We start from the raw sequence: 22291 nt of genomic DNA, 5'->3' as shown, positions 1-22291 counted from the left end.
TAGGTATTCTCTGAACAAGTTAAGTATTGTCAGAACAAGCACCATTATATCACCAGCTGCATTGCTGCCAGCATAAGAAAACTAAATATTGAAATAAATGGAGCAGCACACACTCACAAGTGGAGGATCTGTCCCAGGTTGATCTATTTTGGCCCAGCAAAACACAGAAAGGAGTATTGAAGAGACAAACAAACAGGTCTGGATTAGATGACCAGGCAGCTCACTCCTGGTATTACCTTCCTAACTGCTGACAAAGTGCTGAGAACACAGTGAAAGCCAGTGCTGGGCAGGGAGCCTCCCTGGCACACACCGTGGATCAGGGAGCCTCCCTGGCATACACCGTGGATCAGGGAGCCTCCCTGGCACACACCGTGGATCAGGGAGCCTGGCTGTGTATCCCCAGCAGGATGGCAGGTTACACCAAAGCACAGCCACAGGCCCAGCAGTGCCATGTGGACTGGTGTGACCGAAGAGCTGAAGGGACTGTGGCTGCTGCAGAACAGCCATTTGTGGTTATGGAACCCTTCTGCTGAGCACACCTGCCAACCTCTGGAGTGGAAAAGGGCTTTCCTTACCTCCAGTGCCCACCTGTAGCACAGTGTGCAGTTACCTGTTTCGTTGTGGAGCTCTGGTAGATACCAGTCTGTACTCCTCTGAATAGTCTTGTGTCATTCATGCCCTCCTGCAGTGGTAGCATCTTAGAACTCACTTCTTTTTTTTTTCTTTTTAAATTAACCATATAACTATAAAGTGACAGACTTACAAAAAAGATCTAATCAAAAATATTATCAAATATCAAGAATCACTCTAAAATACAGTTACAGAATTATTTGAAATAGAACCCTTGTTCCTTGGGTTTCAACAGCAGTGAGAAATCAAACCCACCTGCTTCCCCCACCAGTGATGGACCTGTGGCTATGAATCTGCCAAAAAGCACGAACTCACCTCATTCCAAGAAATCAGGTGTAGTTTTAAAAGGTAAGTAATAAAAGTTTGCAAGAACATTAGCACAAAGCATTTTTAGGTTTATTTAAATAAAAATTATAATTTATACAAGACTTTTTAAACAAACAAGATTTTCTTAAAAAATGTACAGGGCAAATAATTTCATTATTTCAATTATTCATACAGTATAAGTCTTCTGTCAAACAAAAGTTACACTGATAATGAATTATTTACAATTTCAAAATATAGACTCAAACCTCAGACATAAAAATTTTAACATCCATTATATTTCAATGATTAGTAGAAATTAAACATCTGCCAAAATGTACAGAGTTCAATAAAAACTAACAATGTTTTTAAACAGGTTTAAGTAGCCAAAAAAAAGGTACATCCTTTCATCTCTTCGTGGTTGGATAAAATCCCTTTTCTCTCTGTCTGCAGAACAAGGGTAGGGTTTTGCTGCTGGCATCCTGTGTGATGTTGCTACTAATAAATAGCTTGTTTCATTCAATCTTGCCTCACAAAAGCTACAGTGCACAGAAAGGCATGATTTCATATTTCAGCTTGTTTAGCCTTTTGAATTTAAGTGGTCGCTGATAATTAAAGCAGTCAGTTTTCATCTCCCTTTTTTTATTAGTCTTTAAAAGGGACTCAAACTAACCTGTGAACTTCTTTAGAAGTTAAATCCAATTACGCTTAAATGATCCAGACATCTACAGACATCAACAGAACTGCAAATATAAACAGCAATCAGACAGAATGACAAGAACATCACTTTCTGCTATTTAGAAGCACTTTACATTAAGTGTTCCAACCCAGCCTGTTACTGTAGCGCACCAGGCTGTACTGCAAAACTAGACAGGAAGATTGGAATTTAAGGTGAGAACTTCAGTGTAACTGTACAAGTCAAGTACATTATTTACTCGCTGCCAGTCCCCTCCTGCCCTCCAAACCTGGGAGGGTGTAGCAGCAGGAAAAGCATGAGTAAACACATTAAGGGTACCTCCTGGCATCTCTGAAGTCACATACACCACAGTTATGCAGCAGGAACCCAGATAATGTAAAGCCAAATTTGCAAAATATGTACACAGATGTCTGTCAATTATATTACAACTCTATTAAAAAAAAAAAAAAAAAAGAAATCCAGTCTGTTTCCTGTACATTAGAGTGAATCAATGTTGCATTGCAGTTTGCACTGGGTTTACTGCTTTAAGAATCACTAACTTTTAAGTTCACACTGTTAAATGTGTGGACTCATTTCAAACATCAGAAAATAAATTTTAAGAGCATATTGTACACATGAGGCATTTCAGTCTGGGAACAAGATAATGATATCCTTTCTCTGAAGCCTAGGTATGGTTAATTGTCCTGGCACCATCAGTATAGATCCTACAGCTCCTTCAGGAACCAGAATCTAGGACAAACTTGTTTACAATGGTCAGTCAGTGGGGAGGAGGAGGGTGGGAGAGGGAGGAGGTAATAAGTCCAAGTCAACTGATTTACTACTGAAACTGCTGTTATGATCAGAGTGAAGGTATAAATTACACTTGAAAAATGATACAAAAATAAGAAAAAGAGCATGCTCTCTGTAAAAAATATAGTTTTCTGTTTGTTCAAAAAAAAAAAAAAAGGATAATCTTAAAACACATCCAAGGGATTTTTTCTTAAGACAAAATGAATGGATCTGATTAAGATTTATAAAACATTAAGCCATTTTAATGCCTATTTGTTAGCCAAACTTACTATTCAAGGAAGATTCTAGAAAGGAAAGCCAAATTATAATATACAGAAATTACAAAAAAGAGACTAACAGAATTTAAAGTAGGTTTGAAGAGAAAAATTTAAGATCAAGAATATTTACCTAAACATATAACCTGAATGTGTGAAGTGATGAAAGCATAAACTGTCAAGCCACATCCACTTTATACAGTGGCAAAACGGATTTCCCACCAGCTGCACTTACATTTTAAGTTTCCAGGCCCTGAGTTACAGTATACCCAAGGTGGTGTTGGAAACACACCCCTTTTTCAGGTCATGTAAAGACATGTTCAAGTGCTACTCGAAAGGGAGAATTCAGAAATTACATTTTTGCCATTACAGTGGTTTCCCCCTCCCCCCCATTCCTGCTTACATTTCCACCCAGGGCACAGAGTGTTACCCCATCGGTGTTTCACTTTACAATACTCAATCAAATCATGGTATTTAACAATATTTCTTCATATTAAGTTTATATTAAGTTCTCATATCATACCTCTTCACGGTCAGACTAAAAAAAGGTTTGTACATGTTGACTGTCACTTTCTTTATTGCTGCTGCATTTGTTGACACACTTTAATTTAAAACTGTGCTAAGAGTTAAACACCCATTGGTGTTTGTTACCTCTCTCCCCCCATTCATTTTACTCCTTTCCTTATAAAGAAAGAAAATTCTTGTTTAAAAAAAAAAACCAGGAAAAAAATCCACTAAATTAAGTCCCATTTTTACACAAGAATTTCCATCTGCATTGCCTTTTTTTTTTTTTTTCTTTACAGCCATTCATATAATGTCTGGAGAATCCATACTGCTCAACTCAAAAGACACAGCAAAGCAAAAGACACACTGGAAGGCTTGGCATAACTCCTACTGTGCTTTCATGAAAATGCAAATAAAATTCTAAACCTCTCAGATGGGTGCCATTATATAGAGTATAAAAGCTTTCTAATATTTAAGACAAAGGTCAATATGTGCTTTGCTGCTAGACAGGCCTGAGAGAGTTCAGAGGAGCACAGCCTCCCTGTTTTACCTGGCAGTTGGGTTTAATTGTTACTAAAATTTAATTCTGCAAGGGGGAAGACAGCAGCATATCAATGCTCCTCAAATTATCCTTTGAGAGGAACTAGTGCTTTCAGTTGCTATATTACAGTGTTTCTTCTCATTACAAGGTAACTCAAGAGAAAAGCCAAATTTAAAAAAGTCATGTCTCAGTTTAGTTTAATTATTCCCACCTCCCCCAACACAAAAAGCCTGCAAGTCTTTAATGCATTAACATACAAACGCCTTGTACATACAACATGTACAACAGCTGAGCCCTTCTATGACAAGTATCTACAGAAATACAAATATAGGATACCTAACATTTTAGGAACAACATTTTTGTGCCCTCTTTTATAAAAAGTATCTGCCTGCCTTCCTTCCTCTTACTTCAGTTTATTAGCAAAGGAAGATGTAGTTACAAACTTTCTCCTCCAATTCACTGTACAAGTAATTGAAACATCTGTGTGCATGAAAAATTGAACCTAACCAAACCAATAAAATATCTTTCTGTGACACAAAAATTAGCAAGGAGGAGTTATTTTATATGCAGTTGTAAATATGGAAATACTAAGATGCTAATACTTCCTTGGTGTTGCTATCAGTTTTAATAAAGAACCCAATTCAAAACTGAGCTGAAGGAGACTTCAGGCTGCTGCATCCATTATTCTCACATCCCAGGGAAAAACAACTAAGACAAAGGGACAAACTAGTGATCTCAGTGGAGTTAAAGGGATCATTCTGTTTCACTTCCTTATGTAGTCAGGTCTCCAAGTATCCTCCCAGCTTTTAATGTCAGTAAATAAACATTAAAAGTGCTTAATGTGCAAGGCTAATAGTGATGATAGCACTTTCACTGTTTTGTTTCATTTTGGTTTTTTTTTTTTTTTTTTACAAAAACCTTAAAAACAAACATGAAGGCATATATAAAATACACTTGGTTTATGTAACAGACAGAATATAAACCACCAGACAAGAAAAATTATTGCAAAATAGATGAGGATGTTCTTTTTTTTTTTTTTTTTTCACTACCAAGTTGTAAAATAAGAAAGTTTCCTTTAGTTCTTCTAGGATAAGGTACTAGCTCTCATTGCTGGATGTTGCAGATGTTATTTTCACATATTGGCTGAGAATTGTCTCAAAAGCTTCATCTCTGTGTACCATGGCACCAAAAATCAAAGGCTAAACAACAGAAAAAAAACACATCATGTTAGTCCAGGAAGAAAAATATTCCTTCAGGTATATTTTTTTGGCCAGGTCAATAGGAACAGATCAATTGTACTAGAAGTGCATTAATAAAGTCATAAGATTACTTTTCTCTACTAAATCCTTGTTTATATGGCAGAGTTTCTAATATTTGCCACTTTTTTATCTTCTTCCTCAACTAATCATGGCATAAAATGCATCTGGACTGAATATGAGGATTGGAGAACACCGTAACCCACTTCTGTCTCCATCTTCTTGGAGCATGATGTTTTCCTGATTGACCTCTGCCTTCATTAAAGTTCTAAAACTCTTTATCAGTGCCCCTACATTTTGGTTCACAGAATATGTATTTAGGTAGATTAACATTTTCAACCTCCTAATTGTGAAGTACTTCTCAATATCAAACAACAAGCTGAAAAACTCATACAACAGTCATGCAACTTAGTGAAAAGTTATTTGTAAGTGATTATTTTGAAACATGGTTCAGAAATATGCTAAGAAATGCTTCAGTTGCCCAAAAGGCATCTGAGGCTTACAGAATCTTCAATCTTATTGTACTAAAGACTGAAACAGAAAAACTTTATCTGAGAGTCAGGCCCTTCCACTCCAAAGCCTCCTCATCCACAGATACTCTCAAGCCATAACCTTTTTGTTTCAGACTGTGCAGCAGAGCAGCCCCCATACTCCTCAAGAGGGATGCCGTGGAAAATCTTTCTGAAGTGTTATAGTAAGATAGTCCAGATGCAGCAGAACAAGCTGAATGTTTAATTCATTAAAATTCTGAAGACAAACACACTGAATAATAGACAAGTGAATTTAAAACAAACAAACAAAAAAGCCAAAAACTGCTGTCAGTGGACAAAAAACCTTTATGCTGGTGCTAACCAGAGAAGGAAGAAAAGAAGGGTATGAAGTCAAACACACAACCAGTACAGCCAGCTACTTACTTTTTGTGTAGATGGTGTCGATACAGCAATACCCATCCCTGATCCCGGGAGAACAGAGAGCACTTTATACTAAAAAGAAAAAAAACCACAAAAGATATCTTATGTACTGAACAACTGCAAAAGATGTTGTCGAGGTGACACAGCTTATCACTGGTATGTCCTCCCAATATTCACACAGAGGAAGAGACCCCCAAGTCAGACCTTTGTTTCCCACCTCCAAATAAAAGCAGGCACAGCACATGTTCACGCTTGGCTGCACAATCCCTGTCTCACCTTTGTTAAAAAAAACCCTAAACAGATGCAAAAGGATTTTTATGGCAGTAAAGACTAACCAACAAACGTGCCAGCATTACTTTAACTGTGATGTTTGAAATCCATTAATATGGATTATTAATTCCAATAGGAATGTTAAATTTGAGTGTAAGTTGTCTGCTTTATAGACATGTGTTATAAATAGAAGGAATTAATTTGGAAATCTGGAGGTACCTACACAGTAGCAGACACCAGGCTTTGTTTCTTTGCTCAGCATGATTTAATCTGTGGCACTGATGGCCACAAGATGCAGCAGAAAGCAGGTGTGCTTAAGATGAAGACAAGTGAAGAAGGATGACATTGTACTTGCTGCGCTTCCAACCATGCACTTGGTGCCCATTACTGACGGGTCCCAACTAGATAAAACTTCAGCCCAACCCAGTCTGGCTATTCTAATGACCTGCATTTCTTCACTGACAACAATCTTTCCTCACTTTGAGGCACTTACTTTTAAGATGGTGCATCTAACAATATCCACACCAAAAATAAAGTTAGTATTACATCATTCCTGCTTCCAATAAATTTTATTAAAGAGTATGCAGCATCTCTATCAACATTGGAGTTAATAAACAACATGACTTTAATCTTTAAAATAATGCAGGAGTATAAGGGTTTAATAAATTACTTAGTCTTCATGCTCATAGTGAGTTTGCTCATGGTGAGTCTGAATGGCTAAACAACCAGTTCCAGGAAGGATTACATTTTACTTGATAATAAAAATTTACTTGATAATTTTACTTGATAATAAAAATTATCAATAGCATGCTTTTTCAAAATAATAAGGAAAAATGCAAAACATGACTAGCTGAAGAGAAAATAATTTTTCTCCCCTATTTGCAACATTAATCAGACATACCTTCTGGATATCTGTTATATCCGTTAGCTTTATAACCTTATTTTTTTTAGATGAGCCAGATTTTGAGCTTTCAAAGCACAAGTAACTGAAAAAGAGAAAAGAAAATGTTAATTTTGATAAGATATTCTAAAACAAATCTCTCAAATATTCCTCGTCTCTTCTGAAGTTTGAAATCTCACAGGTTTAAATCAGCTTCAAAACCAAAGAAAGAGGCACACAAATTGCAGTTCAGTTATGGCTTGTAATTTAGAGCAAACATTTATAAATTCTAGCCACTGACTGATGTGTCTGAAAGCCCAGAACATATGGTATGCATACAAACACCCAAGAATTCTTGTATTTATATTACTACATTTAATGGTTAAACCTCACAAGCATTTTAAAGACACACGAGGGACATATATCCTTAAACAACCGAAATACCAAATCTCAAAAAGCTTTTAAATCTTTTTCCATTCTAAGAGAAGATTAATGAAAAACACTGTGTTAGTTTCATGGTATTGTGATGCAGACAAAAGCTCAGATTTATAAATGCTGGAGAGTGGTCTCCATCACTAGGTGACATCGCATACAGATGAGCTTTACTTCTTTTCATTACACTCCAAAGGAACTTCAGTGCAAGACCCAAACAGTAATGACCATAGCTATGCAGCCCTGGGAGGCTGGGAGGTAGTAAGGATTAAAAAAAAAACCCTAAAAACAAACAAAAAGAACCCCACCAAAAAAAAAAAACCAAAAAATGAAAACAAAAATCAAACCAACCAACCAACTTCAAAAAAACAAACAAACAAAAACAAACAAAAAAAACCCAAAAAAAACCTAAAAAAACACTCATAAAAATCAAGTACTGGATCTGAAACCAAGGGTTGATTTTCAGTTTTCTTTCTGTTGCATGTCATTTCAAGGAAGCTATATATTCAGCTTGTTTTAAAACCCAAAAAAACTATTTGCCAAATAGCTGTTGATCAGAACTTTCAAAGTACACTTAGCTTTTAGGTTTCTTTTCTAGTATATATACAGTTAGCACATTATCCACATCAAGAACTCCAGCTACTAACAACTGCCTACACAGAGCTACTCTGCATTCCTGTGCAAGCCTTCCAAGGCAAAATCACTTTTGTTAAGTGTTGCCATACGCCAAACTCAGCTCTCCCTATGATGCTTTTTTGAGGCTTTAAAGCACCTTGAAATGGCATTTTTGTTTCAAAACATTGTTAAACGATCACTTTTAGATTCAAATTCTTTAATGTCTTGCATTTCCCTCCTAAAAAATGTGTGGAGTGCAATGACTCACTTTTCTGTGACATAAAGAATTCCATGCCTGATGTAGTCTGTAGGCATCTTCTTATCTCTGTTAATCAAGCAACAGCGCCAGCCATTTTCAGATGCTGAAAAAATCATAACAAGAATTCTTAGTTTAAGAAAAAGAAAGAGAGAGACAGGCACTCACCCAACAGTTTCCTTATAAAACAGAAAGCAATAAATATTAAACTTTAGATACTTAAAACTAAAAGTGCTTAGAAAGAAAAGCCTAAATAAGGTGTTTTAGCCATCATAACATCTGTTTTAACACTGGTTTTAAAAAACCCAAAACAAAAACCACCCACACAATTATTCCCTTTAACTCAACTATTGGATTTGCATAACCACAAAAGGCACATCAAGCTGTGCACTTTTTCAAAGAGCAAGGATGTGGAATGAAAGTGGCTGTCTCCATTCATCCTAATTTAAAGCAAGACTTTTTAATCAAAAGCTTACACCTATGCAATGAACAGAAAGAGAATTCAACTTTAAACTGTCCTTGGCTTTTTACAAAATACTCTGCTGATGGCATCATACCTGTCAAAGGACGTTCATTCTCTGACAGGTTAAAAACTTCATGGAAATTCCCCTTCTTGGTGGTATGCAAACGACTTGTGTCTTCATCTTTGCTTATTCCGGCTGGGGCGCTTGAGCCCACGTAGATTCTGGATCCCACTGTTTGAATCTGCAGAAAAAAAAAAAAACACAATTCCAAAATCTGAGCAGCAACATTTAAGCTACGCTCTTAAAAAATAATTTGGCGAACTACTCTTTCTAAAAAAATTAAAAATCTATAATGCAACAATTTTCATTAATTACTTCAATAAAGTTAACTTTGGACTACTGCACTACACTGTTGCTATAACACCAATCTCTAATACGGCACCTCAACACAACCTGTCAAAGTGCTGCCCTTTAATGGACACCCTTTGCAGGGGTGAAGCACATGGTGCTAATTGCACCTACCTTAAGATAGCATTTATCTACAGTAAAGGCTATATCCAATTAGATACAGCTAAGTCACTGCACACAGCTCCAACGACTGTAACTAGTGGGACTACTAACAGACAATAGGTATCAGCACTTGGCTTTTCTTCAAGAGTTAGACAAAATATTACTGCACAAAAGAAGTTTAGAAAGAAAAAAAGAGCAAAGAAAAAGCCACGCAAAACTGCATAAGCTCATTACAAATACAAATGCTGAAATTGAAAGCAAGTTTTCCACGCTACGATCCATACCTTTTCATGCCCTGACAGCTAGCAGGAAAAGAAACAAACAACACAAATGTGACAGTGACAAAAGAAAAAAAGTAAAATCTATTTAACAGTATAATACACAGAATAAAACATGAACTGAGTGACACTGCAAGATCTTGCTCACAAACCAAGAGACTACACACAATGAATGCAATTAAAAAAAGAGTTATCCGTGGTTAGAGCACACCAGTTCAATTTATTCAGGTTGCATTAGAGCCATTGATCTTTCCTTTGCTTTGAAGTTACACTGAATTTTTAGAGTGTTGACACATGAAATAAAATCTGAATGGCTGTCAGCATCCTTGTGGGGAAAACAGGCAGCACGGAGTTCCCAAAACTAAAGTACTTGAGTAAAATCTACTTCTAAACAGAGCCCCTGAAGCACTGGAGCAACAAGCCTTGCTTCTGGAAGGACAACAGGCAGTTTCTTTCGGAAAGCTTGCCTGCATTTGGTTTTTCATCTTGTTGGGGCACCACATGATTCCAAAAGCTGCCTTTTGTCATTGATGCATTAGCACCTCCGTTCTTAGCCCTAGCATACACATGCAGTTAAACAACTGGAAAACTGACAACATGGAAGCTCAGGATTAAGCTTTTCCTCTCTAAAGGCCCAATGCTGTTGAAGGCCAACCAGCCTCTGGCTGCTTTTTTTTTTTGGCACTAAGTTGGCAGCACTTGACACTTTGCAGGATTTAGAGCTAACAAAAGAAATCTGAAGCAAATGAAAAAATGTCTGCTGCAATTGCTAACTAGAAACCAGACTGACAAAACAGTCACAGAAGAGGGTTTTTGTCATCCACCTTTTAGGGCACAATGACACAAAAAAAATAAAGTAAGTTGGCATGGAAAGCAAATGGTTGATGGTAACTGCAATATTGCCTCAGGTACTGGCCTTCTGCAGCGCTCTTAGCAGTGATCAAGTCCCTGAAACCAAGGAAAATAACAGCTTCTCCAACAATCTGTGTACAAGTAAAGATGAGAAGAACTTTTTGAAATCCTTCTTAGACAAGTTATTTGTCTGCACATGCACATAACCAGATGAAACTCCATGGCCCAAAACATAAAAAAAGATCAGGGCAACAGGTCTAAGTTTTTTTTGTGCTGGAATAAGGACTATTTCTGCTCTTTGCTACCCTGCTTTATACCTACCTGTTATATAAAGAGATTTAAAAAAGGAGTTTAAAACTTCAGCACTACATCCCATCTGGCGGTTAAAAATGTGAGAAAGTCCCTCATTTCTAGACCTGCCTAACACATGCAAATTTTTCCCCTAACCACTCAGGCTTGAGACGACCTGTGGTCAATTACCAAGCAAAAAGCACTGCATCCAATTTTGATAAGCCTTAAATCTAAGTGGAAGTGATTGGATATGTAATGCTGAAGAGTCCTGATTGTCTAAAAATGTCACCAACAACCCGGAGGTAGAAATACCTGGAGGTATTCCATTTCACTTGATGTGTCATCAGCTTTTGACACACAACCTTTACCAATCAGATACTGTTGTCAGGACTGTTCTCTAAGGACATGGGGTCAGAGTGGTGGTACAGGCAATGAATAATGCATTGTGTCTAAGTTTACGGTGTCTTGTATGCTGTTTAATGATAAGAAGCAAAGCCAATGCATACATGCTGGCACTACATGCATTTGGGCTCTGTCTGTTCTGTGAAGGAAATGAGAAGCCCATCTGATTTTTACCTTTTTGTACAAACATTTATTTCTCATACTATGAGAAATGCAGAAATCTCTGAAGGGGTGTACAATTACTGAGATCAAGTTAATGTTTTCAAAGATACTTGGAAGCACCTACTGAAGTCTTTCCAGGCAGAGAAGCCAAGGCCACCAAGCCAGACATGACAGTACAAAATCCCTGGTCTACTTGTCAAAACTTAAACCATGAAGAAAATTCAGAGGTAATAATTATTCTCTAACTTTATGGATTCCAGCTTAGCAATTCAGAACTCTTCCCCCTCTAAGGCAGATTAAAGAGACCCAGCAAGAAGTTGTCACAACCACCACAGTAAGTGAAAAACAACTTGTAAGCTCAAGAAGGCCATCTTCTGCAAGCAAGAGAAATACAGGCCATGGACAGCTTCACCTAAGTGTTCATTTATTCCTCTCATCCCTTGAAAAATAGGACCAAAAGATTCACTCTCTGTCATAGACTGTCCTTATCTTCCACTTCCTTCTGAAATACTTGGATTATGCTGCAGTTCTTCCACCACCAACTGCTCCATCACTCCCAGAATCCATGATCTCTTCTTCACAACTTAACAACTGAGGGTTCACATGCTTATCCCTTTTGCTCTCCAGTTGTTGTATCCAGGCTGAATTATTGCTCAGTGCTGAGCATTTCAGACAATATTCTCATATTCCATGACTGTAATCAGATATTGTGCTGAGAGGCATTAAGCAAATGCTAAAATGGGGATTAGACTGAAGATCCATTACAACTACTTTAATTTTTAAACTAATAAACATTGACAAATTCAGGGACAAGGAAAAGCATAACCAGCTTTTCAGTTATGACAGGCTCCAAAACAATTTATCAAGATGCACAAAAGACAACACTTGAGATTTAACTATCACATTTTAACAAAAAGAAAAGGTACTTCTGGAGTACCAACGTGGTGAGACGTCATTTATCACCACTATGCTAAAAGGTCGCCTCATAAAAATAACTAAGACATAACGCCTAAATCTGTAAACTACTTTATTACCTCTGCTAATGCTTATCCCGTTAGTAAGGCACATATTACAATCAAGCCTTTATATAATTTTTTTAACTAACTGTTCTTCAATTTACCTAAGCATCTAAATTTCCACTGAAAAGGAATGTCTAAGTATAGAAGTGGATGCATAAATACTAGATTTTGACAATAAAATCACACAGAATGTATGTTAGAGAAATTGATATGAATATGGAAGGTGTTATATTTCTGTGTTTAGCTTCATACGATTCACAGTATATATATATATACACATATATATATGCATACACATTTTTGACAATTGATTCTTTTCCTACAACAGAACCCATAGGAAAACTGTGAATCTTGAAAATAATAAAAAAATTCAACTAACGTTGATTGTTAGGATTTAATTAACCTTATCTTTAATGTGCTCTAGTCACTGGAGAAAAGGGAAGGGGAGAAAGGGATCTGATTTTCAGATGCTGGGAAGAGAGGGACAAAAAGATTTAATACCCTTACCCGTCTCGACACTGTAGCATTAGATCTTTCTTTGAGCTGAGGATCTGTCAGGAGACTTATCCAGATGATATAAGGAGTATCATACTTAGCTCTTAGTCTGGGACATCGTTTGAAGATAAAATCAACAAGGAAAAACTTTGTTCCAACGTAGAGTCCTGAAAAAAATTCACTTCAGTATGCATGCTGAAAGGCACTAAGAACATCACTGTTTTAATAATGTTTTAACAAGTTAATGAACGAAAACAAATTCTACATCTTAAATCATGGTGTTAAACCATTCCCTTGGTTTTATATTTTGATTCTTCTTCTAATGACAGAAAATTATTTTTCTTTTCCTCCCTGCCCAGATTACTTCCTCCCCATCCTCAGTTCTTTTAAACCATAGCTGCCCTTATGCAGAAGAATATTAAAATAACCCAAACATATGCTCCAGAACCATTCTGGAAATGTGATATACTTCCAAAACAGAAAACAGACCAGAGCATTCAACTCTGCAGCTCCTGCAAGAATTTAAATGGCAACAGAGGGCTCTCACGTACTACATAAAAGCCTATCTTCCAGTCCCTCCTCTTATCCTATCCAAGTTATTTCCTTGCATTCTGCCAGATTAAAAAGGGCTTAAAATACTCTCTCAAAACTTTACTGAGTGCAATTCAGATCTCCTGAGAGTCAGAGTAAAAAGATAATTCCTCACATATCTAATTCAACAGCTGCATTAAGCAAACCTACATTTATGTTCAAGCTAACACAATTTCAAGTTCAGTGCCACTAAAAGTAATACTCATTTTATTATATCATTACTTTAATGAAGAAAAAAAAAAAAAGAGAGGTTCTTGGTTCACAGTATAGGGTTTCATACCTTAGAAAAATGATGGTCTCATGCTATAGTGAGAAGCCTCTTTTCCCAACTTCCAGTTGAGACTAATTACCTGCAGCTTCACTCACAGGTCATTTTGTCCAGCCTCTCCTCCAAGTTTTACAAGTATACCCATTAACTTTTCCATTTTTTCTTACCCTGTCATCTTCATGCTTTCTCTATGTCTTGCCACATATTTACAAGGATGTATGAGCAAAAAAATCTCATAATGTAGGACCTTCCAGAAGCCTTATATCTGACAGTCTGAAGAGCTCTGCTAATAGCTCATCATAAACTTCTCTTCAAGAAGCAAAAGCATTAGCCAGTCTTTTTCTGTTATATACAGAGGTGGTTTTTGAAACTCTCAAGACAAATGATGCCAAGTACAATGAAAATACTTTAAAACACTGCGTTATTTATTAATGAAGGTTTTCCTTCTTAAACTCTAAAATTCTCCCTCTAAAGATCACGTAAATTTTAACACATTAAATCTAGACTGTAACAGGTCAATTATTTATTGTGTTTACCCAGTCCAAGGCCAAGAATCCTGTAGGGCAAAAAGCAGGATGCAATAAAAGCTGCCCACAGAGCAACATAGAGCTTCTGTGTTATTTCTGGCTGGACCCACATAAACAAGCTGCACAAAAAAAAGAAACAAAATTTTATTACTAGTGTTCCAAATACCAGTCAAGTCTTGTTTTAAAGGGAAAAAATACTCATGTTAGATAACTTACTTTTTAAATTTTTCCAGTATGTCTGCCATCTTGCCAAAAAGGTTCTGCACAAGAAGCAAGAGAGTTAAAACAAAGTCCTGCATTGTTTTGGGTTTTTTTGTCCACATAATGAAAACCAACATTTATCTTACTCTGTTGGTAAGCAATTTCCAGAAGTGGTTGTTTTTTTTTTTAACTAATTTTTAGCCATTATATACTTCACAACTGAGGAAATGAAGAACAGAATAGCAATACTCAATGACTTCCATCTCATTTAACACCTTGTTCTGGAACTTGCAATTGATTATTAAAAGTGAAGAAACTATGTGACCCCACCGTCACGATTGAAATGTAACTACATTACTGCAAATATAGCTGTCAATCTAGGAGCTCAGAGCTTCTGTCAGTAGGTAACAAAATGGGAAATTTCTTTGCACATTTTGAGCACTGAAATTTCAGGAAGTGGTTACTGAGTTCATGAAACGGGCTATTAGCTTCCTAGAAGCCAGCCACTATCAGGTTTTTATAATAAACCCATGGAGTGACTTGATTTCATGTAATTCCAACAAGTGTTGATGTAAATTGACCCCTGCTTAGGACTAAGAGCCACCTTCTCTGATAGATCCTTGCTGTCATAGCACCTGAAAATTTCACCTTCCCAATAGATTTCCATAAATATATGCATTGCCACCAGCAGAAGGCATAAGCTGAGCATATGCAGCTGGCAAGGGAAAGGTAAATGCCGTTCAGCAGCAGCACATCATTTGACATGGCACAAGGCTGCAGATAACTGAGTGGTGCAGTCACTCAGCTGCTACCTCATCAAAGTGATGAAGCTGGGAGAAAACCTTCCTTCAGCCTCTCCCACACAAGCAGATTTCAGGGCTTGAAGGGGGTGGAGTTTTTTAAAACATGCTATTTTAGAGATGCAGTGCAAACTGTTGAATTAACACCTAAACAGACAGTAGCCTTCAGCTAAATCTTGAAGGAATAGAGCCTCCTACATCAGTTTTGTGACTAGCAGATTTAATATAAGGACCCACCCTCCAGTACATTGGTAAGACTCACCATCCAATCTACATTATCAGAAGCTTATATGAATATATTAGGGAGAAAACTGTGAAAACTCCAGAGCTCACTCAGGGATGTGACCAGAGAACCTCAACCAATTCTCTGAAGCACCACGCTACTTCAGAAGCCCCAGGAATCATAACAAGATCTCCATTGCTCATAGGTAGAAAAGATCCCTATGCAAGGAAAGTATTTTTGAGTATTTGTTTTCACATGTTGCAAAACAACATCCTTTGACCACTTGGACTATGAACTTCCTTGTTTCTAAGGGAGCAGCCAGAGAGGTCTGAGAGCAGCACAGTACCTGTGCCTTCTGAGCCACGTCCAGAACAAGCTGAAACTTTTCAGACACAGTCAGGTCCTCTTTTGCATGTTCCTTAGGCAAGAAAGAGACAACCCATTAATTTTCAGTTCAGATGAAACATATTTTACAAAACTCCTCAGAATAAGGTGATCCCTCAACATTCTTGGCAACAGACATAGTCTCTAAATTAATCAACATCTTCCCTTGTTTCAGATCTACTTTCTATGTGTCTTCCATTGCTGGTTATCTTTAGTTTTCAATGCTTTGAGGGGCTCAGGGGAGACCTTATTGCTCTCTACAACTACCCAAAAGGAGGTAGCAGCGACGTGGAGGTGAGTCTCATCTCCCAGGTAACAAGTGACAGGTCTAGAGGAAACGGCCTTAACTTGTGTCAGGGGAGGTTTAGACTGGATATTCAGAAAAATTTGTTCACAAAAAGGGTTGTCAAGCCTTGAAACAGTCGGCCCAGGGAAGTGGAGTCACCACCCCTAAAGGTATTTTATGTGTCATTCAGGGACATGGACCAGGACTCATTGATGGACCTGGCAACTCCAGGTTAACAGCTGGACTTGATGATCCTAAAGAAAACAGAATGCAAGGCTTCTTGAAGATCCCACAGGACCTAACTTGTCCCAAACTACCATATTAAGATTAATTTCAGGAACGTATTTCAGATTTTGAGTATTTTAAGGTGAAGCACCTGAATCTAAGAGTGCTGTTAGTAAAGATTTCTAAATTACAAAAAGAAAAAGTCATGTCTTTACTTGCACCTCACTCTTCGTTTCACAAATACCCACAGAGATGCAAAGGAAGGTTTAAACGTGCAATTTTTTTCATAGGTGTACAGGCCAAACTGATCAAAGACCTACCATGGGTTCAGAAACGTCAGGCACAATGCTCCACTGTATTCTCCAACCCCTAGAAATTATGGAAACAGTTAAAGAAAGCAAAAACTTCTTCACCGGACAACATGGATTACTTGTAAAGGGTTAAAAAGTAGTTTTCTACAATAAGCATTTACAGCTTAAAAGTTAATATATAATCCCAAATTTAACAAAGAACCCACAACATGAGAAAAGCACAAGTGGCCAACAACAGCCAGCTTGAAAAATATTAGCTAAGTAGATACTACACAGAAACACTGTTTGTGGGTTTTACAACAAAAGTTAATGGTGTACACAGAATAAATGATTAGAAATATTTTCTCTTGTTTTTTCATGTGAACAAAATTACATCAACTTATTCAGGAGCCTATTTCCTACCACAAATTTTCAGGGAAATGGTAAGTATCAATTAAGAAGTCAGAAACTTATTTTAACATATTCAGGTTAAGGTACTCTGCACCATTTTAAGGGGGAAAACACCATCAGCCTAAAATAGCATTTTAAAAAGATTTCTTAATACAGAAAACATACATTAAAAAAAAAAAGTTTTCATTTTTAAAAGAGATTGAATTTACAAATGGAAGACACTTTGGATAAAGCAGGCCAAGAGCTATGGAAAAAGGCAAAACTGCAATTTTAGGTGAAAGTTCTCTCCAGGGAAAAAGCAGCTGACTTAAACATTTAAGGTGATGTTCTCCAAGTACTCTAAATGCTGCAGAATTTTATTTTAGAATTTTAGTGTGCTGAGGGCATACTAGAATTTTTTTGAGAGCATGCAACATTATTTATGATGACACAAGTCACAGGATACAAAGATAATTCCCTGTAATAGTAAAAGATTTTTAGAAACTGACCAATGACACTAAGGATATTGGAGTTTGAATTTCTCTTTGTTAGACATAACTCACAACATTAGAAAAGGTAACAGTTTACAACTCAATGCAAGAATAATAAGATCTTTCAAGCAAAGCATTACAAGAGAATAAGCTAGTATTTAAGTAAATACCTGGCTATGAGGTAATTTAGGGATAACCTCAAAATTGCTAAAAATAAGAACATGGGAATGGCCCAGCCATGCCATACAGCATTCATGTAAATCTGCAGATTAAGAAGAAAAAACAAACAAACAAAGAAAAATATGGATTACAAACTGGGGTACAGTGAGTTGCATGAAATACTGTTTCCCACTGTGCTGTTGGGCTCAGAATCCTGCAATTCATTTTAAAAAAATTAATAAATTTTAGCCCCCATGACTGACAACAGGCCTTATCAACGTAAAGTCAAAACTGAAAATGAATCAAATCTCTTGAGATTACACTTAACTAGTTTTCAGCTCCAACACTACAATTACATGAAGGGGTAGGGGGAAAAAGGGAAGTAAACTCTAAAGTCTGTGAATCTGCTACATGACCGTGATAAGGCCACTAATGGTATAGCAGAAGAGTAATAATTATTAGCCCCATACTGGGCAACAGGATAAACTCTTGCTCTAATATTTCAAGTAATTAAATCCCAGATTTTTACCAAGGCTAAAAAGATTGCAGGAAAACAGGTTTTATTTTACATACCAAGTACAAACACAAAGAGCTTCAAAAGGTATCCCGTTCCCTTCCCAGTTTCTGAAAACAGAGACTACAGTCTCTCTGTGAGACACGATACGGTTTTTACTGATAGCCCCAAAATGAAACATTGCTCTAGCTCCCAGGTCCAGAGTTTTCCAACAAAATCAGCTGAACTTTCTTCTTTCGGTTTTTATCTGAAAAATGTGTTTACCAGGAGAGGCAAGAGGAAAATCAGTAGATTAGGAGAAGGGACAGACATAGGGCACTGGGAAACGGAAGTCTCCTCCTCAATAATCCTTCAGTTGTGCCATGTAAAATAGCACAGGCTCTGTAACTTACAGGAAGGAATCATTTAATGAAAAGGTGTGTGACATTTTCACCAGACAGGCTCGTTCAGCTATGCCTATTAGTAATTCCTTTGATAGAACAATATTTCTATACACTTGTGACCAAAAGAATTTACATCATTTAACTAACAATTAGAAGGAAAAGAAATCAAAACTCCACTAAATACTTATGTCTCTCTGCGACATCCAAACCTCCTTAGATAGTACAGGAATGCTTGAATTTAGCTCACAGACCTGATATTTGCACATTAAATGATACTGAAATCAAGGCATTTTTCCTCTCCTCACTATGATCCTAACAAGTGGCAAAAGAGCACTGATGGGGAATGATAGTTTCTCATCAAACAACCACTATCAGCATTTCAGCCCTAGGCAACAAGAGACCTTGCAGAAGCTGAAGTCACCATCAAATTACCAGGACTGGGAGACAAGAAACAAGAGAACAATACCCAAATCGTTTAAGTTATTTTAATAGTGACAAAACTATGCTACAAGAAACACAGGATACACAATTTAAATGGTTTTGAAATATAACTAAAGTGACAACTAGTGGTATTTTGCGTTAAATGAAATTACACTATTTGATTTGACTTGAACTGTAGCACAACCCCTACTCAGATACGGCAATTTCAATGAATTTCAGCAAATAATAGATTTTTTAAAGTTCTTAGTACTCCCAGAAGAAAAGGATAACTTACAATAAAGGCAATAGCAGAAGTGTAGATAGAATACCAGTCTGATAAGGCAGAAAGATTCTTCACAAAATTAGTAACAGGTTTGGCACCTCTCTCTAAAGAGAAGTGGAGAAAAAACAGAACTGTTAAAATTAGCTGGCAGTAGTTAAATCACTTGTAAATGACAAACAACCAAATTAGAAAATTATTAAGAATATTCAAGATGTAATGACAAAAGGCTTATCCAAATAAAGAAAAATTAAATCCATCAATGCAACTGAAAAAATAGTTAAGGAATGCTTTCCAAAAACTAAAGTATTATCCAAGACAAAGGTTATGTCTAAACTTTTACGATGTTCTATAGACAAAGGGAAAAAAACCAACATCCTTTACAAGGGTACCCTGGATGCTAAAAGCAGTCTGTTCCGAGCCCCGTCCATACTACCCTGAAGACCTCCACACAGGGCATTTCGTCCCACTGTAAAACAATGTACATCAGCCTCACTGCACTGCAAGCCACCAAGGAACAACTTAAAATCACAGAACCATTTAGGTAGGAAAAGACCTTTAGGATCATCATTGCATCCAACCATTAACCCAGCACTGCCAAGCCCACCACTAAGCCATATCTCTAAACGATTGTGGGCAGGAAGGCTCACAGTTTAGGTAGACAACACCCACAGCCCTTCCCTCCCATCCTGCTGATTCAGTTATCTTAAAACAATGCTAGATCTGTCTTAGCTATGTTTGTGCAGGACTCTATCCTTTAGTAGCACTTTGCTGCTTACTCTTTCCAAGCCAAGCAGCACAGCACATCACTGCCTCTGAAGAAGCCTGTCTCCCACCTCTGCAGACCTTTCCTCTTGCTGTCACTGTACGGGAGACTGACCTATGCTGGGAGAGGCACATGCACAGATGCACACAGCCAGCAACAGCAAGAGGGGCTCTTTCTCAGCTCCCTAAAACCCACTAGTCCCTTACTCTCTTCCTCTAAGCTCTTTTACCACTTAGACAAACTAGCTAGGGAAACAAGGAAACAGAAGAGGGCTGCTGCAAGGCCACCTCTGCTTTCTCCGTTGGAATACACCGGTTTTGCCTTCCCTGCCGAGAAGAGTGATGACTCCTCTTGCACAGGGAGCCCCAAAAGCTCTCACCCTCATTTGCAGTAAAACTCACAACTTTTAGTCTTTCTTCAAGACAGCCTGCAACTTGCTATCTTAGTTTGTTTGGCTTGAAATTCAGCTATTCTGAGCACACTTTCTATGGGAAGCAATTAAACAACTAGGACTAGATTTCTTCAGCATCAGTGTCACGACCAAAGCAGTAGCCGAACTGAGTCAAATGGCATGCCCAAAGCACTGGAGGAGGTCATGGACTTAAGCACTGCTTCCATCTGCTCTGCTCCAGCACACTAAACCAAACCCACAGTGGAAACCTCTGGTGACTACAAGGTTCTGGAGAGCTCTGAGTGATCGTCAGGCACCTCGGACAACAGGGATCTAGATTTTATGGCTCACCTACTGGAAGCTAATAACCACTCAAACTTAGGTTTAACACTGTTTTTTAAAAGGTATTCTAAAGGCAATGCACGTATACCACTGAGAACAAGTCACAAGTATTCTCCCAAATGAAACTGGAACCAATACCAGAATTAATGAGAAAAAACCCTGACCTTATCTGGAGATTACAGACCCTTATTTCATCTCCCTACAATAATTTACCAACTTGGAAAACGTATCAACTTTTTGTTTTTTCAAGCTAGCAATTCTTTGACAGACAAACTTTTGGAGGGCTTAACTGCTTTGCTTAACCTGACATCTTGCATCCTCCACCTTCCAAAAAAAAAAAAATGTTTCAGCTATCCAAGAGAAAGAAATGCAAGACACACTCAGGGTATGCACCGTCCGAGACCCCCTTCTTCGAAAGCAAAAGCGATAGACCAGTAAGTAAACTACAAGCAGCTAGGACATGAGCAAATGAACACTCTTACTTCTGCCAGTGAACAGATACCCTATTCTCATTCATTGCATGTTCACACATTTTAATTAACATTATACGTTTGATTCAGAGATAGATACCCTATGTAATTCAGTATTAAACAGAATCACAGTTTCTATCCCTACTCCTCTAAGTTACTTTGCACTCCAAACACTAGTTCAGGGTTCCAGAACCTTTTATGCTTATGAACTAGCAGAAGAATTTCAAATGCTGTATTTTAAAAAGCAGCAATCCTGCCAATAGGGTTACTAAGAACTACTGTTATTTCTAGACAATAAAACAGTGCTAAGTACTTACTTAATCTTCTCAAATTTTCAGTCAACCTGAAAAATAACAGATAAAAGCTATGTGTTAAACAGGTAACCAGTGCACATTTGTGTACATTTAGTCTCTGAAATACTGCTTACAGTTATAAATTATATGTGCATAAAGCTTCACTCTTGCTCGTTACAAATTTGGTTTCTAGAAACTAATACAGTCCATCTTGCATCAGACCAAAAACTGAAGTGCAAAAGCACTCCAGCCTACAACTTGGTGCACAGTTTGCGGGAGGCATATGAAGGAACCTGGTAAATATTATAAATCTTATTTCACTTCAGACAGCAGAAAAACTTAATTTCATGTATTGTCATTCACAAAACTTTTGCGATGGTTCTGTGCTTTCAGTTTTATTACTTGTCATACAAGCACTTGCTCAGACCATGTAAGAGGTTGTAAAATAAAAGTGACGAAGAAAAGCAACTTGTAAAGAAGCCAATAATATCTCGAAATCACGTTGGGGATTTACCTTCTAGCACTGAGCGGTTCTTCTGTTTCCACTGTACTCTCTTCTGGCTGAAATCTGAAGTCCTCAACATACTCCCCAAATTTGTCACCAAGCCACTTCTGGAGTCTTGAAGAGACTGTGTGACATTGTTTATCTATAAAAAATAAATTTCAAATATTAGGATAATGCTAAAAGACATCTTTATCCAACGCCTGCTCCTGTTCCCATACATGATGCTTCACTGGGAAACAGATTTTGTACAGATTTCCTTCACTAGAGCTGATTCCTGTATT

The 22291-nt window shown here is 37.4% G+C and overlaps 1 protein-coding gene across 1 annotated transcript in view; it reads right to left on the bottom strand.

The window, feature by feature from the left end:
- Nucleotides 1-1004: 1004 nt before the first annotated feature.
- The window catches only part of GRAMD4 (GRAM domain containing 4), a 75040-nt gene continuing 53753 nt past the window's right edge, over nt 1005-22291 (bottom strand). The window contains exons 6-19 of the mRNA XM_027892146.1: nt 22020-22152; nt 21530-21555; nt 19259-19350; nt 17658-17749; nt 16637-16685; nt 15768-15839; nt 14414-14457; nt 14207-14316; nt 12824-12978; nt 8896-9043; nt 8351-8444; nt 7057-7141; nt 5889-5957; nt 1005-4917 (exon numbers count right to left, since the gene is read on the bottom strand). Of these exons, the coding sequence (XP_027747947.1) occupies nt 4816-4917; nt 5889-5957; nt 7057-7141; nt 8351-8444; nt 8896-9043; nt 12824-12978; nt 14207-14316; nt 14414-14457; nt 15768-15839; nt 16637-16685; nt 17658-17749; nt 19259-19350; nt 21530-21555; nt 22020-22152 (1271 nt within the window). The 3' untranslated portion in view covers nt 1005-4815. The remainder of the gene's footprint in view (nt 4918-5888; nt 5958-7056; nt 7142-8350; nt 8445-8895; nt 9044-12823; nt 12979-14206; nt 14317-14413; nt 14458-15767; nt 15840-16636; nt 16686-17657; nt 17750-19258; nt 19351-21529; nt 21556-22019; nt 22153-22291) is intronic.

Source organism: Empidonax traillii, unplaced genomic scaffold (genome assembly GCF_003031625.1).
Source record: "Empidonax traillii isolate 1590-97213 ecotype Southwest subspecies unplaced genomic scaffold, ASM303162v1 scaffold339:size995844, whole genome shotgun sequence".
In the NCBI taxonomy this organism is placed as follows: domain Eukaryota; kingdom Metazoa; phylum Chordata; class Aves; order Passeriformes; family Tyrannidae; genus Empidonax; species Empidonax traillii.
Note: the sequence above shows the minus strand (reverse complement) of the source record. Positions and strands in the feature narration are given on the sequence as shown.